General features: G+C 47.9%; 1 protein-coding gene across 1 annotated transcript in view; it reads left to right on the top strand.

Moving 5' to 3' along the window:
- The first annotated feature begins 1234 nt into the window (after window positions 1-1234).
- The window catches only part of HTRA3 (HtrA serine peptidase 3), a 39182-nt gene continuing 23564 nt past the window's right edge, over window positions 1235-16852 (top strand). The window contains exon 1 of the mRNA XM_054999263.1: window positions 1235-1665. Within this exon, the coding sequence (XP_054855238.1) occupies window positions 1266-1665 (400 nt within the window). The 5' untranslated portion in view covers window positions 1235-1265. The remainder of the gene's footprint in view (window positions 1666-16852) is intronic.

The following is a 16852-nucleotide window of genomic DNA, read 5'->3' as shown; positions in this document are numbered from 1 at the left end:
AGTAGACACAGACACAACAGTACTTTGGTGCCTATTTTCCAATGTCTACTGGCCAAACCAGCTAACAGGCCACCTTTCTCAGAGCCAAGCTACAAGTGATGAATTATACTTGCCTGGCAAGTGAACAGACTCACATGTATTCCTCCCTGTTCACTTGTCATTCACTTGCTCTCCACTTGATCAAGAGGAGTACAAGTGAACAGGGAGAAATACAGTGAGAGCCAAGCTACAAGTGACGAATTACACTTGACTGGCAAGTGAACAGACTCAGGGCCAAGCTACAAGTGATGAACGACACTTGAACAGCAAGTGGATTGAGTGGAGGGCAAGTGAACAGGGAGAAATACACTTGCCATTCAAGTGTCATTCGTCACTTGTAGCGTGGCCCTCAGGTGTATTCCTCCCTGTTCACTTGTCATTCACTTGTGCTCCACTTGATCAAGTGGAAAGCAAGTGAATGGCAAGTGAACAGGGAAGAATACACGTGAGTCTGTTCACTTGCCAGGCAAGTGTCATTCGCCACTTGTAGCTTGGCTCTCAGAAGTGCAGAAGCTCTGCATCAGAACCGGGCAGGGTGGCCGGCTGGCGGCCTAAGCACTCCGCTTCAGCGGGCAGCTGTGCCCTCGCCGCCTCCTCTGGGCTCCCGGCGGTGCGCCAAGCGCTGCCCCAGCTGAGCTGCCCTGCTTGTGCCCTACAGGCTCCAGCGGCAGAGCAGCGATTCCGCCCCACGCTCGGGCCACTGCCTCGCGGCGCCCGGCCCTGCGCTGCCTCTCCTTCGCCGCCTTCCTGCCCGTAAAAGGGGTCCCCAGTACTCGGGGCCCTCGCCAGCTGCTCTGGAACCGCCGCGGTCGGCGTCCAAGTCCTGCCCAGGCCTTCTGGCCCAGGCCTGCGGGCGGGACACGTGCTTTGCAAGAGGCGCGTGGGAATGGGCGGCCTCAGGGCGCTCCGGCTTCGGTGGATCTGTCCGGCTTGGCTTCCCCGCCGGCCGGTCCCGGCCTTGCCCCCGGCTTTGGGGTCCGGCGGCCTCGCCCTCTGTTGTGTTTCTTCTCCCGGTTGCTATGGCAACGGGGCGGGCGAGCGCGTCCCCCGCCGAGCCGGCCGATTCCGCCTGCACTGAGCTAACCCCGCAGCCAGCGCCGCCGGGGCGGGCGGCCGGGAAGCGCCTCCTCCGGGTGGGCGCGGCTGGCGGCGCTGCCGAGTGTGCCGCGCTGGCCGGCGGCCGCCCGAGGCTTGAGCTGCGAGGCTGTGGCGGCGGCGGGCGGGCCATGAGGGCGCTGCTGGCGGCGCTGCTGCTGCTGCTGCTGCTGGCGGCGCGGGGCTGGGGCGGGCAGTGCCCGGCGCGCTGCGATGTGTCCCGCTGCCCGAGCCCCGGCTGCCCCAGCGGCTACGTGCCCGACGGCTGCAACTGCTGCCTGGTGTGCGCGGCCGGCGAGGGCGAGGCGTGCGGCCGGCCCGAGGACCCGCCGTGCGGGGACAGCCTCCAGTGCCGCTTCCCGGCCGCCGGCCGGCCCCGCGGCGCCTGCCAGTGCGAGCTCAGCGCTCCCGTCTGCGGCACCGACGGCCGCAGCTACGCCAACGTGTGTCGCCTGCAGGCCGCCGGCCGCCGCGCTCTGCAGCAGGGGCTGCCCTCCGTCCTGCTGGCCCCCGCCGGGACTTGCCGAGCCGGTAAGAGCCTGCGGAGCCTCGACGGGGCGGGCGGGGCGCCATGCTGGAGGGGCAAGCGGCGGCGGCGCCCGGCGAAAGGCTGTTGCCAGCCGGCGAGGGCAGTTTCGACGCCCCGTTAGCCGTTGCAAAGCCACCGGAGCTGGAGCGGGCTACGAGCGTGGGGAAGGACGGGGGCTTTGGCGCAGTGGTGCTTCAAAAGCAGCCAGAGGCTACAATAGAAAGGAAAGCGGGCCATGCCTGGGTCGGGGCCACGGGGGTCCGCGCACGCCCTTCTGGACTGGCCCGACGGCCCCGTGCCACCCTGCCCCTCTCTTTTCAAAACTTGCCCTAAGTATTGTGGCATTCTTCCCTGGCCTCCCGCTTGTGGCTCGGCTGGTTGACTGGAGCCAGCGTGGCAGCTTCGGTCCCTTCCTTCCGTCCCCTCTGTCTGATGACAGCCCCCGAGTAGAAAGATGGAATGGAGGCAGCACCGGCTTTTTCCCCCCTGGGGGTGGGTGGGATGTAATACTGGCAGGACATCCAGAAAGGCAAAAGCCCCCTCCCTATGATGTGCCCACTCAGAAGCCAGCAGGTTTCTCATGGGGGACTCTTCTCCAGTCCTCTTCATTGTAAGTACTGCTAAGCAAAAACCAAGCCGCAGATCTCTGAAAAGCCACTAAATGCAGGTCTTTGTATTTCTGCATAGATCAGTTCATACTTTGGCAAGGAGGAGAAGAGCAAGGCCATCAATTTCTCCAGCTTTGCAGTTTAGTTTGAAATTGATGTCATTGGTTCAGGCAGGTTTTATGGAGGATATCTTTTTTCAGACCAGATTTGTGCCATTTTAAAAAAAATTAAAAGGCTCTGTCAAAATGCTCTTGAAATATCACAGGGCCGCTTGCATTTTATACATTACTCTTCTACTCCAGTTTTTTGTTTCATTAGTTATTCCCCCCCCCCCCTCAGTTTCTGTGATGGGAGCGGTTCAGAAATGCTGTCTTCTCCAGTGTTTGTGAGGGAATGGCTTTAAGGACTTTTTGACTCCTTTCAGTGAAAACAGTTGCTCTTTAATGATTGGTGCACGGGCAGTGGTGTAGGAGACGAGTTCAGGTCTTGGACCAGAGTCCCGGGTTCAAACCTCAGAGTCTCTCTACAGGAGACCTCTTACACAAGGATGCTCAAGTGAAGGGAGATGCAATGTTAGCCGGGAAGTGCAGTTTAAAAAGGCAGAGGCAAAGGCTCTGTCAATTTCCCCTCTCTACAGAGGCAGCAAAGATCCTTGCTCAGAGGGTTTGTTAATTTCCTCTTCGCCTCCCAGAAACAATTTCACCTCCCTTTGGGGGAGGCAAGAGAAAATTAACAAACCCTCTGAGCAAGGATCTTTGCTGCCTCTGTAGAGAGGGGAAATTGACAGAGCCTTTGCCTCTGCTTTTTTAAACTACGCTTCCCTACTAACATTGTGTTTCCTTTCACTTGAGCGTCCTCGTGTAAGAAATCTTATATAAAGAGACATATCCCATTTACTGGATGACCTGGGGCCAGTAGCTCCCTCTCAGGCAAACCCACCTCACAGGATTACTCTGAGAATAAAATGGAGATGGGAGCAATGAAATATACTGCTGCGAACTCCTTGGAGGAAAGGTCGGATAAAAATGATCTAAATTACAATCTTAAGAAACAAAAGGCAAAAATGAGCCATTGCTTTGGCTGCAAAGAGAAAGCAGTACCCCCCCCCCCAAAGAACTGGCAAAGATCAATTCAGGAATGGTAACAGCCTCCCCGGGTAAGTAGGAAGTAACTAATTTAGTAAGTGCAAAATGAGGATGGAAGATTCAAAGAGGCACTTGAATGAGAAGTGGAACTGTTGCCGAATGAAACTTGCTTCCAAGTTTAGTAGCGTCTTGCCCTTGAAGATAGAAAAGAGTCCAGTAGCACCTTTAAGACTAACCCACTTTACTGTAGCATAAGCTTTCGAGAATCACAGTTCTCTTCGTCAGATGTGTCAACTGTGATTCTTGAAAGCTTATGCTACAGTAAAGTGGGTTCGTGTTAAAGGTGCTACTGGACTCTTTTCTATTTTGCTACTACAGACGAACACGGTTAAGTCCTCTGGATCTTTTCCCTTGAAGATGACATTCCTTGATTTTTATGGAGAACGGAACTCTGTTGCTTCCTAGCTTTAATTCTGCTTGTACAAAGTCAGACCCAAAGTGTCTTAGTGAGGAAGCCACTCTGGCTAGTGAAAGTCCAGTTGCTACCTCAGAGCTATTCATCACCTTGCACCTGCATGTGATAAGGTCCCGGTGCTCTCTTCCCCATTGTAAAGTGCCCTTGGGAGGAGGCAGTTTCAGAGGTGGAGGGAAGGGAGTGCCCCCCCCTTTGCCACTGGTTCCCCCCCCCTTGAAATGTTCCCCGCAGATGCTTTCACCTGTCTGTGCTCATAAAAGAGCCCTGCTGGATCAGACCAGCAGTCCATCTTCTCCAACATCCTGTCTCACATAATGGCCAACCAGTTACTCCAGAGGGCTAGCAGCCAGTTGTCATGGCCAAGGTCCTCCCCTTAAGCTGCCTCTTGGCACTGGTACTCAGAGGTTTACTGCCTCTGAATATAGTCACTGTGGCTAGTAGCTGCTGATAGACCTCTCCTCCATGAATCTAATCCCCTTTTAAAGCTGTCTGTGCCAGAGGCCATCAATACATCCTCTGGAAGTGAACTCTACATCTTTATCAGTCATTGTGTGAAGAAATATTTCATTTTATCCAGCTTGAAGCTACTGCCCATAGCTACAACCGTTGTTCTCAAATTCTAGTATTTTGAGAGAGGGAGAAAAAGTCATCTCTGTCCACTCTTTCTAACCTGTGCAGACTTTTAAAATCATCTATCATGTTGTCTCTTTTCTAAACTGAAAAATCCCAGTCTCTTCAGCTTTTCTTCATCAGAAAGGTGCTCCAACTGCTTAATCATCTTGGTTGCCCACTTCTGTACTTTTTCTGGCTCTGCAGTAATAATAATAATAATAATAACCTTCGATTTATATACTGCCCTTCAGGACAACTTAATACCCACTCAGAGCGGTTTACAAAGTATGTTATTATTATCCCCACAACAAACACCCTGTGAGGGGGGTGGGGCTGAGAGAGCTCCAGAGAACCGTGACTGACCCAAGGTCACCCAGCTGGCTTCAAGTGGAGGAGTGGGGAATCAAACCCGGTTCTCCAGATTAGAGTTCTGCGCTCTTAACCACTACACCAAACTGGCTCTTAGTGTCCCTTTTGAGATACGATGACCAAAACCACACACAATATTCCGAATGAGGCTGCACCATAGATCTGTACAGGGACATTAGAATACTGGCAGTTTTACATTCGGTCCCTTTCCTATGGAGTTTTCACTGCAGCTGCAGTCTGATATTTTCTTTGAGTTATTCACCACTACCTCAAGGTCCCCTTTCCTTCTCAGTTTCAGCAAGTGCAGACCCCAGCCATTTCTACACACATTGAATAATGCACTTTCAATGCACTTTCGCAATCCTTTAGAAGTGGATTTTTTGTTCCACACATGGAAAATCAGTTTCAAATGTTCACTAAAGAGTATTGAAAGTGGATTATGGTTTTCACCATCCTGAATGATTTTATGTCATACACAAATTTGGCCACTACATTACTCATCCCCAATTCCAGACCATTTATCAACAAATTGAAAAGCACTGGCCCCAATACCAATCCTTGTGGGACCCACTGCTTTGTTCCCTCCATGGAGAAGACTGTCAATTTATTCCTCTTCTTTGTTTCCTGTCAGTTAGCCTATTTTTAATCCATAAAAGGACCCATCTTCTTATCTCATGACTGCTAAGCTTTGGTGAGATACCTTTTCAAAAGTCTTTTGGAAGTCCAAGTGTATAATATTTAGCAGATCACCATTATCTATGTGCTAATTTATTTTCTCAAAGAATTCCAAAAGGTTGATGAGAAGGACTTCACTTTGCAGAATTCTACTGATTTTCCCTCAGCAGGTGCCTAATAATTCTATCATTACTTACAGTTTCTACTAGTTTTTCTGGGACAGACTTGAAGGAACTGTTCTGTAATTTTCTGATTCCACTCAAGACCCCTTTTTAAAAATTGGTGTAACATTGACGAAACTGAGGCTATCGTACTTTGGTCACATCATGAGAAGATAAGATTCTCTGGAAAAGTCAATCATGCTAGGAAAAGTGGAAGGCAGTAGGAAAAGAGGAAGACCTAAAAAGAGATGGCTGGACTCAATAAAAGAAGCCATGTTTGCAGGATCTGAGCAGGTTTGTTATAGTGAGAGGACATTTTGAAGGTCTTTCCTTCATAAGGTCACCATAGGTCGGAGGTGAATTGATGGCACATAACACATACACAACAATGGCTACTCTTCAGTCCTCTGATACACTGGCTGATTTTATTGATAAGGTACATATATGGATTACTAGATCAACAGTCTCACATTTGAGTTCCCTATGAACTTTCAGGTGTATGCCATCTAGACCTAGAGAGTTACTGGTTTTTAATTTGCCCAGTAGACGTGGAACTTCATCTCTTATCAGCACAACTCAGTTCTTCAGCCTCCCTTCTTGAAAATAGTGACTTTGGCCTGGGTATGTGCAACACCCTTTTCACAGTTAACACAGATTTAAATAAGTCATTCAGCTTCTTCTTTGGAACCCACGACCTTGTAAATAATGGCTTTGAACCCATGGGGGTGTTTTACCCCCAGCTGGGGAAAGTTGTTGAAGGAAAGTAATTGGTAGAAGGAGATTAAGCACCTCCCCTTTGTCGCTCATCCTTTCTCTGGTTGAGAGCACCGTGCAGCTGAGAGGCTGTGGTGAAACATGCTGATCGGCCCATAGATCCAGCATGCAGTTAGAAGTTTGTGAGAGGGGCAAGTGGGCATCGGATTTTGCAGTCCGTGGGGTTTAAGCAACCTGCTGCTTCTCTGTGCTAGACCCCTCCTCCAATCCTGCTTTGCTGTTCCAAGAAATACATGTTAATCCTGACACTTCTGCTTGGTAGGAAATTACCGTGTTGACTAGATGAAGGCTGAAGGAGCAAACACACAATGACACAAATTCTAGCTCAGTGCTTCCCAGCCTTTTAATTCCGGTAACCACAAGTCCAAATGTACTTCATATGGTGACCCATCTGGGGCTGGCCCAAGGGATTGAGAAGATGCAGGGAGGGGCAGGTTCAGGGCCGGTGCCACTCTGTGCATGCGCAAATGCCCGCACACATGCGCACACCCCCAGACTGCTCAGTTGCCCTGCACCACCCTGGCCACCTGGCGTGCCTAGCCCGCAGCTGTGTGCTAGCGGTGGCGACAGCAGCACAGGGCAACTTAGAGCCAGACCAAACGAGACGAGGGTTGTGCAGGTTTTCTTGGAGGGATGGGACTGAATAATGACAGAAGAAAGCAAAGGGGAAGGGGAGGGAGAAAGCGGGAAGGACCTAGAGAAATAGCTGCACCTCAGGGTGTGTGCTTTGAATGAGTGGCTGAAGACGCAAATCCTTCTTCCAGGCACAAGCCTGCTGGACGCGAGGACACCCAAAGACCGTTCCGGGGTGGGCTGCTGCTGCTGCTCTCTCCCAGGATGCCCTCATGTTGGGAGCGGGGAGAGGGGCTTGTGCCTGGAAGAAGGATTTGCGTCTTCAGCTGCTCATTCAAAGCGCACACCCTGAGGCGCAGCTGTTTCTCTAGGTCCTTCCCGCTTTCTCCTTTCCCTTCCCCTTTGCTTTCTTCTGTCATTATTCCGTCCCATCCCCCCCCCAGTCCCCCAAAACAAACTTATCACTTTTCCTCCGCTCCTTTCCAGTTTGTGAGGTGACAGGCAGGAGATAGGGGGGGATGCTTGGTGTTCGTGTGTCCTCCCAGCCCTCCCTCTCAGTTTCTCCGCGGTGCATGCCCCCGCACCCCCTCCAGCGCCTCTGCACTGGAGGCGATTGCCAGACCTGCCTCCATTGACGCGCCGGCCCTGGGCAGGTTGAGGAGATGGGGGAAGATGGCAGATGTCAGCAAACAGGTGGGTGGCAAGTGGCTCAGTGCAATACATCTCCCATAGCAGGTAGAGGGCAGTAAAGCCCTGCTGGGGGATGGACAAGAGGTTGGGCTGCTAAGGAAGCTGTGCTAAAACAAACTCTATGCCCGCACACACCTCTTTCTCTCACTTTGCAATGCACTGAATTTTCAATGTACTGAACATCACCCACCTACTTTCCAGCATTCTCCCCTTTTTCCCACCTACCATTTTAAAGTTACTATTTGCCAGACAGCTTTCTTGCCCTCATCATTGTCACAAAGGGAGGCAAGGATGTGAGAAGCTGGAAAAAGAAGAGGAGAGAAAGAAAAGGCAGGAGCCGCCATTAGGGGTGGCTGGTGTCCGACCCACTTTCAGAGGCTTCTCAACCCATTTGTGGGTCCTGATCCACAGGCTGGCAAACACCATTCTAGCTGACTGTGTAGAGACCATGAAGCTTTGCTTGATGGGTAAGAAGAATGCCAATGATGGCACTTGCTCTGTTGCTGGACTCCAGAATTTGTTCTCGTGCCATTTTGCTGTAAGAAGTGATTAGCTGTTGAAAAGCCTGGAGCAGGGATACTCAGTGGCTCAGGTGCCCCGTGTGGCTCTTCTGAGCACAGCCTCGCAGTTTGGGACCTGACCCACGTTTCAGGAAAGTGGACAAGGCTGTGGTCTGGTGAGGCTTGTGTTTGACAAGTGGTTTTCACCTTGAAACAGCCTCTGCCAGAGAAACAGGTACGCTGTAAGCCTTCTTGAGGTTCAGGCCTCATGCCACAGATGGAAGTAAAGGGGGCTCTTTCAGTTAATGCTAATCGCAAAGGTGGCTCTCCATGAGCCACAGAGTGAGTACCATTGGCTTGAAGTCTCTGAATTGGTCCAAGATTCCAAGGAGGGCCAGTTTAATGTAGTGGTTAAAAGCAGCAGGACTCTAATCTGGAGAACCGGGTTTGATTCCCCACTCCTCCATTTGTAGCCAGCTGGGTGACCTTGGGTCAGTCACAGTTTCTAGGAGCTCTCTCAGCACCACCCACCTCACAAGGTGATTGTTGTGGGGATAATAATAACATAGGTCAAATCCACATTACTCATTCTAAGTCGCATGTTCCCCGCATTCCCCACGCAATCCTGAGTGCCGGTCACATTACCTCATTAAACAGACGTATTTCATTCGCATTTCTCCCGAATATGTGGTCACAGGTTTTCAACGGGAGTTTCACGGTGGCCGTGAACGGGCCAATGCGCAATTTACGCGGTTTTTTAAAAACCACCCCCCTTCCTGTCTCTCTGGCCGTTCCGAGAGTTCCTATTGGCTGATTCAACTTGCAAGTGCTCCGTAGTCTGCAAAAGACTGTTTTTGACTTCATAGCATTGGATTTATTGATTATGCTGTTTCTGAATCAAATCTGGTAGTTTGAAAAATCATTTTGGGGTGAATCCATCCTCAGAACGGACTCGCGAAACTTCCTTTTTAACTGTTTTTTATTTTTTTTATTTTATATTACTGTAATATCGAAATTACGAAATATCGAAATAATGACACTCCAAGGAAGTGAAACTTCAGTAAAATTCAGGCACTGAACTGTCCTGCATAGGAAATGTCCACGAAAGCTTCCCACATGCTTCCAAATTTCCAAAAAAGAAACGGGCAAGAGCCATCAGTCCTGTCAGTGGGGGAAAGAGAGGCATCATTATCTTCAATGATGTTTCTTTATAAGGCAAGATCGAAATAACGGAAAAGTGCACTCAAAAAAATTTTAAAAATGGGCGGGAAAAAAAGGTCCCGCCCCCAAAAGCGGTTTTTGAGCAGCCACGTGACCGGAGGGACGCACGAGAAAGTCGGATTGGAAGCAGGAATGTGAACGAAGAGGAAAAAATCGCGAATTGGAGGCAAACGGAAGATATCCGATAAACATGCGGGTAATGGGTGAATGTGGATTTGACCATACTTTGTAAACTGTTCTGCATCAGTGTTAAGTTGTCCTGAAGGGTGGTATATAAATTGAAGGTAAAAAAAAAAAGTATTCCAATTTCCTTGAGTCCTCTTGAGAGATCTTATTTTTTGAGCATGTCTAGGGCTACAGGATTCAAGATGGTGGCTTACATCACTTTCCCCTTCTCCATTTTATTCTCACAACGATATGGTGAGGTAGGGGAGGCTGAGGGAGTGATTAGTCTAAGAGCCAAGCTACAAGTGACGCCTTACACAGGTTGGACACTTGTCAGTTTACCTCAAGTTTTGATGGGAAATGTAGGCGTCCTGGTTTTACAGCTTGGCTCTCCATTACAGCTGCAAGACCAGGATGCCTACATTTCCCATCAAAACTTGAGGGAAGCTGACAAGTGTCCAACCTGTGTCAGGCGTCACTTGTAGCTTGGCTCTCAGATCACGAAATGGGCTTCATGGCTACTCTAACCACTACACCCAAGAAGCCTGACATCTCACTTTGAATGTGGCTATAATTCTATTCAGAATCGCTTGGGGGGTAAGGCCACTGAAATGTAATGAGACTTATTTCCCAACAAACATGTGTTGGATCAGGATGTATGACTAAACCTTGTTACACTTACTGATCTCGGTGTGGCTTTCTGCCAAGGAAATGTGTATAGGAACAGGCTGCCCAGTGTGCTGTTATGCATCTGTGAGAAATCTTGGGAGACAAAAGCGCCGCTTGATCACCTTCAGGGCTCAAACCATCTTTGTGTTTCTGTCAGAACATCCTCTAGCCGGAGGGGATGAGCCCACAGAGAAGTATTAGCTGCAAAAACAAACAGGGGGAGGATGTTGGGTTGTTTTCATTTAGTTGCAGACAGTTTCAAAACATTTATTTTGGATTTCTGGGGGTATTTGTGATTTTTCAAAGAAAAAAAGACAGCTATACGGCTAAGTCTTGAAAATATCTACTTTTAAAATTAACATCTGTTTGAAAGAAGTGCTTGCTTCTGAGGGTCTCCAATTCACTCCTTGGGGGCTGGAGGGAAAAAAAATCCCTGTATTCCTTGGCATTAACTACTGACCTGGGTGTGCATATGGAGATGTGCTTAGTGGGTGGATGTTTAAGAGACTCCTAAACAAATCCCATTGCTTTTTTTTTTTTAAAGCCAAGAGTCTTTTTTTTTTTACAGTGGATTTAAAATGGCAAGGGCTGTGTTGAAGGGAAGGGGTGAGAGGAGGTTGGGGCAGGGCTGGATCGAGGGGGGCAGGGGGGTAGCTTGCCCCCGGTGCCACCAAAGAGGGGGCGCCGGGCGGCTGAGCGCAGGTTTGGGAGGCCCTCACCGGCCCCGCCAATGGGGTGGCTGGCTTGCCGTGCGCTCAGGACCTCCCAGCCTTGCGCTCAGCCATCTGCGCGGCAAGCCAGCTGCCCCAGTGCACACCCTCACTGCCACCGCTGCCGCCAGCTCCGTGGCGCACCGTGTGCTGGGGCGGCCGGCTTGCCACGCGGATGGCACAGGGCAGCGGGGCACACGAACCACGCGGAGGGCCTCCTAGCCCTGTGCTCAGCCGCGCGGCCAGCTGGCCGCCCCAGCACACAATGCACTGCGGAGCTGGCGGCGGCAGCGAGGGTGTGTGCTGGGGCATCTGGCTTGCTGTGCGGGTGGCTGAGCGCAGGGCTGGGAGGTCCTGCGCACACGGCAAGCCAGCTGGCCGCCCCACCACATGCCCGCGCCACTGCTGCCAGCTCCACGGCCCACCAGGCGCTGTGGCAGCTGGCTTGCCGCGCGGGCAGGCACACCTCCTGCCCTGTGTGATGACATCACGAAAGTGATGTCATCACGCAGTGCGGGGAGCATGTGCGCACTGTGTGCGCTCGCAGAAACCCGGGCAAGGGTTGCACCGGGCACCTGCACCCCTAGATCCAGCTCTGGGTTGGGGGGCTGAATGGGGATACCAACACATACATCTTGGCAAAGTGTTCAGAACAAATTGTTTTGTTACCATTTATGCACTAAATTAATTAAAAAATATTTAAACCCCTAATGACCTATGTCTTTTAAAATCAGACTTCTGTCATGATTTTAAAAAGAACTGGATAATTTCATCAACAACAACAATAACAACAACATTCAATTTATATACCATCCTTCAGGACAACTTAACACTCACTCAGAGCAGTTTACAAAGTGTGTTATTATTATACCCACAACAATCACCCTGTGAGGTGGGAGGGGCTGAGAGCTCTGAGAGAGCTGTGACTAACCCAAGGGCACCCAGCTGGCTTCAAATGGAGGAGTGGGGAATCAAATCCGGTTGTCTGAGTTGGAGTCCCACCGCTCTTAACCACTACACCAAACTGGCTCTCAGAATGGTTGGAATCACTAGAATGGTTGGAATCTACCCATCTGTCTAGTACTGCTCATACAGCTATTGCCTTTAAGCAGAGATTAAAATGGGAAGAGCTTTAAATGTCATTTCTCTGTTGTTTAATGATTGCCCCTATATATTTTGCTGCAGAAAAAGTAACGGAATCATTTGTATCCGATAATAACCATGTCACCTGCGCCCTCATATTAGGTAGTTCCCTATTTTTAAGTAGAGGGATGATTAAGCTAGCCCTCAGTTCATTAAATATGGGACAAATAGAATGGTTAGAATGACTCACAAGAGGGTACATTTCTCGCATTTCTACTTGTGAGGTGAGGGTTCGGCTTCCCTGGAGTGGAGGTGGTTTTTAATGCACACCTTGTGTACCAGTCTTCTTCTCCAGTAGCAATAGGAAGGGACAGGAACCCTCAATGCTTTGGCTTCCCCTCCAAGCCCTGGCTGGCAATTTTGACTTAAAGGATTTTGGCCACAGGTTTGCTTCTGGCCTTCCTCACAAACTAGCCCACAGGCAAAACATTCTCTGTGCGGTGTGAAGAGCAGCATAAAAGAGGCCTTTGCTTGGATTTTGGCTGCTTTGTGGTTTGGAAACTTTGAAGCCTTGTTAGAAATCTGGGGAGAAATTGAAATATATGCTAGTACTTATCAAACCTAAACATACTTTACTGCTTTCAGAACATAAAAAGCAATTTCGTTAGTTTATAAGATTGTACTGTTTGGCATATTTAACTTTCTCTACATTTAACTTTATTTATCTGACAAGGTGAGCTTTGAAAGCTTATACCTGGAAAATGTTGGTTTTTAAGGTGCTGCCGGGCTCAAATGTTGGCCTCTTTAAGACATTAAAGCGTATAAACTTTGTTGTTGTGTTCACACAAAATTGCAACGATACCCAACAGTAGCCAGAGAAAGAGGCATAACTTACGTACCTTTGTTTTCCTATTCTGAGAAGTAGGGAAAAAATAAAGTTAAAAAATCAAGTGTGGCATACATTTTGTAATACACAAAAGAAAGTTTATGTTTTGAACTGAGCAACAGTCATAGTATTAAGGGGATCGATTTTGGATATGCACATTGAAAACATGAACCTCACTGGAGGAGTATTATGCCTGCCAAGTCATGTGAATTGTGGGAAAGACAATAAGGATAATAAACATGCTGTTGTGCCTCAAGAAAAACCTAGTGGCAGCTGTGTCCATGCTGTGTTGCATCCTCCACAACATCTGCAAATCCAGGGGTGATATGCTTTGGAGAAGCGCCTGGCTCTTCTAGTGCCCTGTGAACCTGAGAGCTAAACTACATGAGACGAATTACACAAGGACGCTCAAGTGTGGGGAGATGCAAGGTTAGCCAGGAAGCATAGTTTGAATTTCACCTCTCTCTACAGAGCCGGCAAAGATCACTCCTCGGAGGCTGATCAATTATTAACAAACCCTCTGAGGAACTATCTTTCCTGATTCTGTAGAGAGAGGTGAAATTCAAACCACACTTTCCGGCTAACATTGCGTCTCCCTTCACTTGAGCATCCTCATGTAATTCGTCTTGTGTAGTTTAGCTGTAATGTCAGTGAGCAATTGATCCAACCACAGGGGCTTCTGGGTCATCTGCTCCAGCAGACATGTCACAAGGATGAAGGCTGTTCTCCCAGCCCTCACCCAGGACATCTGGGGCCCGTCCTTGCTCCTCATTTTCAGAAGCCGTTCCTGCCTCAAGACTGCCCATCCTACCAGCCAGTCAGGTCTGTCTCCCACAATGAAGTCTCCATTCTCTTTCATATCCAAGCTTTCAAGTTTATATCCAAGTTTTTGCTTGCTGTGCTTAGTAAAGCTCATAAATTGCCATTTGCCTGTATGTTTGATGAGTGAATGGGGTATGTGGCATGCTCCTTCATCTGAGGGTGTTGAGTTGGGACTCTGTGTGAGTGAACACATGAAGTTGGAGGGTGGCGTTTGTGGGAAGAAAACACCTGTCACAGAGTATGAGGAATACTGTTTTTTCCTGGCCGGGGGTGCAGGGTGGGGTGGGGGGTCACCTAGAGTAGCTGTTGCATCAGTGGCAAGCAGGAGAGGGAGAGAGAGAGAGAGAGAGAGAGAGAGAGAGAGAGAGTCTTTTGGGGTGGATAAAGGTTGCATGGTGAGTGATACTCCGTGGGGAGTGACTGTTGAGACCCTTGTGTATATGTTTGACTGTTTTGCAGTGAACGCTATACAACAAGCATATACCTGTTTGAGAGAAAGAGCCAACACGCTTTCACTTTACAAATAAAACTGGGGACCAGTACCTGAAGAGCCAGTTTGGCATAGTGGTTAAGAGAGCAGGACTCTAATCTGGAGAAACGGGTTTGATTCCCCGCTCTTCTGCTTGAAGCCAGCTGGGTGACCTTGGGTCAGTCACAGCTCTCTCAGAGCTCTCTCAGCCCCACCCACCTCACAGGGTGATTGTTGTAGGGACAATAATAACATACTTTGTAAACTGCTCTGAGTGTTAAGTTGTCCTGAAGGGTGGTATATAAATAGAATGTTATTATTATTATAAGTGGGAGATTTACATCATACATTCAGCTGTACATGCATTTAATGTAACCTGAGAATTACTCACCCACTGCATGTATAAAGAACTATCAAATGTACACTGTGTAACAAATTAATGAATCCGCGTCCAACTAGAAAGTTTAAACCACTCAGTTTACAAGATTTATTCCTTAAACTGAGAGGCTTCAGTGTACTCAAAATGGGTCTGATAACTTAAGACTCTTTAGTAGAAAAACATATCTTCAGTACAAAATATTTAACTCTTTCCCAGTAATTCAAGACAGAAGCTTCTTTTAGAGTTTATTTTTTATCTTTATTAAGATAAGCTTTAACTCTTTTATTCAGGCAAATTGTTAAAATACCGATACATATGTAACTTACACTTATTGATGATAAAATTTTACATGTAACATTTCTCAAACGTAAATGAATACATGTGACTTTAAAGAATCACATTTTAACTTGGTATGAAATACTTTTTTAAAAATCTAGGACAGACAAATTATTCACCTAAATCCTCTTCTTGAGAATACTACATCGAAATTCTGATTAGCTACCTGTGTGACACCTTTGTATAGTCAGTGAGAATCTCTATCTCCAGATAAATCTTGTGATCTTAATGTGACTATTACCGTAAACAATATAACTGGTTCTCGATTTTGTAATTAATAAGGGCTCGCTGAAGCTAACTGTGACATCATTCACATCTTTTTTTAAAAACATTTTAGTAATTTATTATTTTTGGTTTTGTGATTATAACTTTTTATTTCTTCTACCGAAGACAACACATATGCAATACAGTAAGATCTAGCATTCCATTTGTGATGCAGTATACTTGCACACCTCGGTTTTTGAAACAATCCGGATAAAGTTTGAAAATCACAGCTTACTGCTTTAGAGAGGCCACATGGTTAGCTGTTCAACACAGAAAGGTTTTTAAATTTTAAAAAACCTCTTATACTTCAAATAGGAGATGGATGCTGTGAAAGTTATTCTAGGTCACTTTTAATTACATCTTAACAAAGCTTTGTAGTTGCTTAAAGGTAGATTAAACAAGTCATATTTAGCTTTTACTGGCAATTAAAAAAAACATTTATCTGCTCTTCAGCTACTTATAATTCTCTGTCAGAGATAAAAGAACCTTGTATTTTTCCTTCACCTGCTGTGAATTGCATAAGGGTCATGAATAAACAGAAATGTCTCCAGGGCACTCTACTGGTTCGAATCCCACCACTGCCATGAGCTCAGTAGGTGGCCTTGGGTAAGCCACTCCTCTCAGCCCCAGCTCCCCAGCTGCACTGTGGGGATAATAATGACACTAATTTGTTCTCCACTCCGGGTGAGGCACTCATCTGTCTAGAAGAACGGCATATAAATGCTGCTGCTGCTGCTGTTATTGTTGTCAGGCACAAGGAGAGCTTGGAACCTCCAGGACTCACTGAACAACTGGCCCCAAAGCTGGGGGGCCTGTGGCCAAAAAAGCATGCTTGGAAGTGATGCTCGTCTTGCATAAAAACTGCAGTACTGTCCAGATATTGAGAGGCAGGATATTTCATATTGGGGGCATCATGCCCAGAAGTTCTTTAGGCCAGTGCCAGAAAGCGCTTGGGCAGCACTTTTAATTAATTCTGGAAACAAATGAGAGATCAATGCAACTTGTGTGGAACCAATATAATATGTTTTCTTTGACTGATTCCCTCAATATCAGGCATTGAGTTCATTGGCAGAGACTGACAAGATTTTTCAGGGTATAAGCTTTTGAGAGTCAAAGCTCCCTTCTTCAGTGGAGTGGAGTGTAGATCTCTGAGACTTTATATCCCAGACAAGAGGCAGGAGAGGTGAAGCAAAACAGGGAGTCAAGATGAAAAGGTACAATGCAGCTTGATTAGAGCAGAGGTTAGCATCTATAGTGAGATAAGAATCCTAAGTCTTTATTCAACCCCGGTTCAGCCTCTATTCCGTTCCATTGTACTGAACTTGTGAATGGTGGCTGTACTTTTAACCTACTGCAGTCCAAACAAGAGGTTATATGAGGCCAGATTATTTTGTTCTAGAGAGGATCATAATTGGCATATCTGCACAATTAATCAACTGTTGCCTCTGCTTGGCCTTCTAGCAAGGGGTGTAGCTTCACGAACACTCCCAGATGAGAACTTAGTGATATGAAGTGACACAAAAGTTTGGCCGGTGGGTTGGCTGACAATGATGGGGTTCACACATGCAATCGGTTACCAGGTGATGAATTTACAGCTGTGAAGTCTGAGTAAGTCCCACTCTGCTTATCTTGACTCTTCTTGGCCCACTGAATTCTCAGCCAT

Source organism: Eublepharis macularius, chromosome 15 (assembly GCF_028583425.1).
Source record: "Eublepharis macularius isolate TG4126 chromosome 15, MPM_Emac_v1.0, whole genome shotgun sequence".
NCBI lineage: Eukaryota > Metazoa > Chordata > Lepidosauria > Squamata > Eublepharidae > Eublepharis > Eublepharis macularius.
This window is presented reverse-complemented; position numbering and strand designations above follow the sequence as displayed.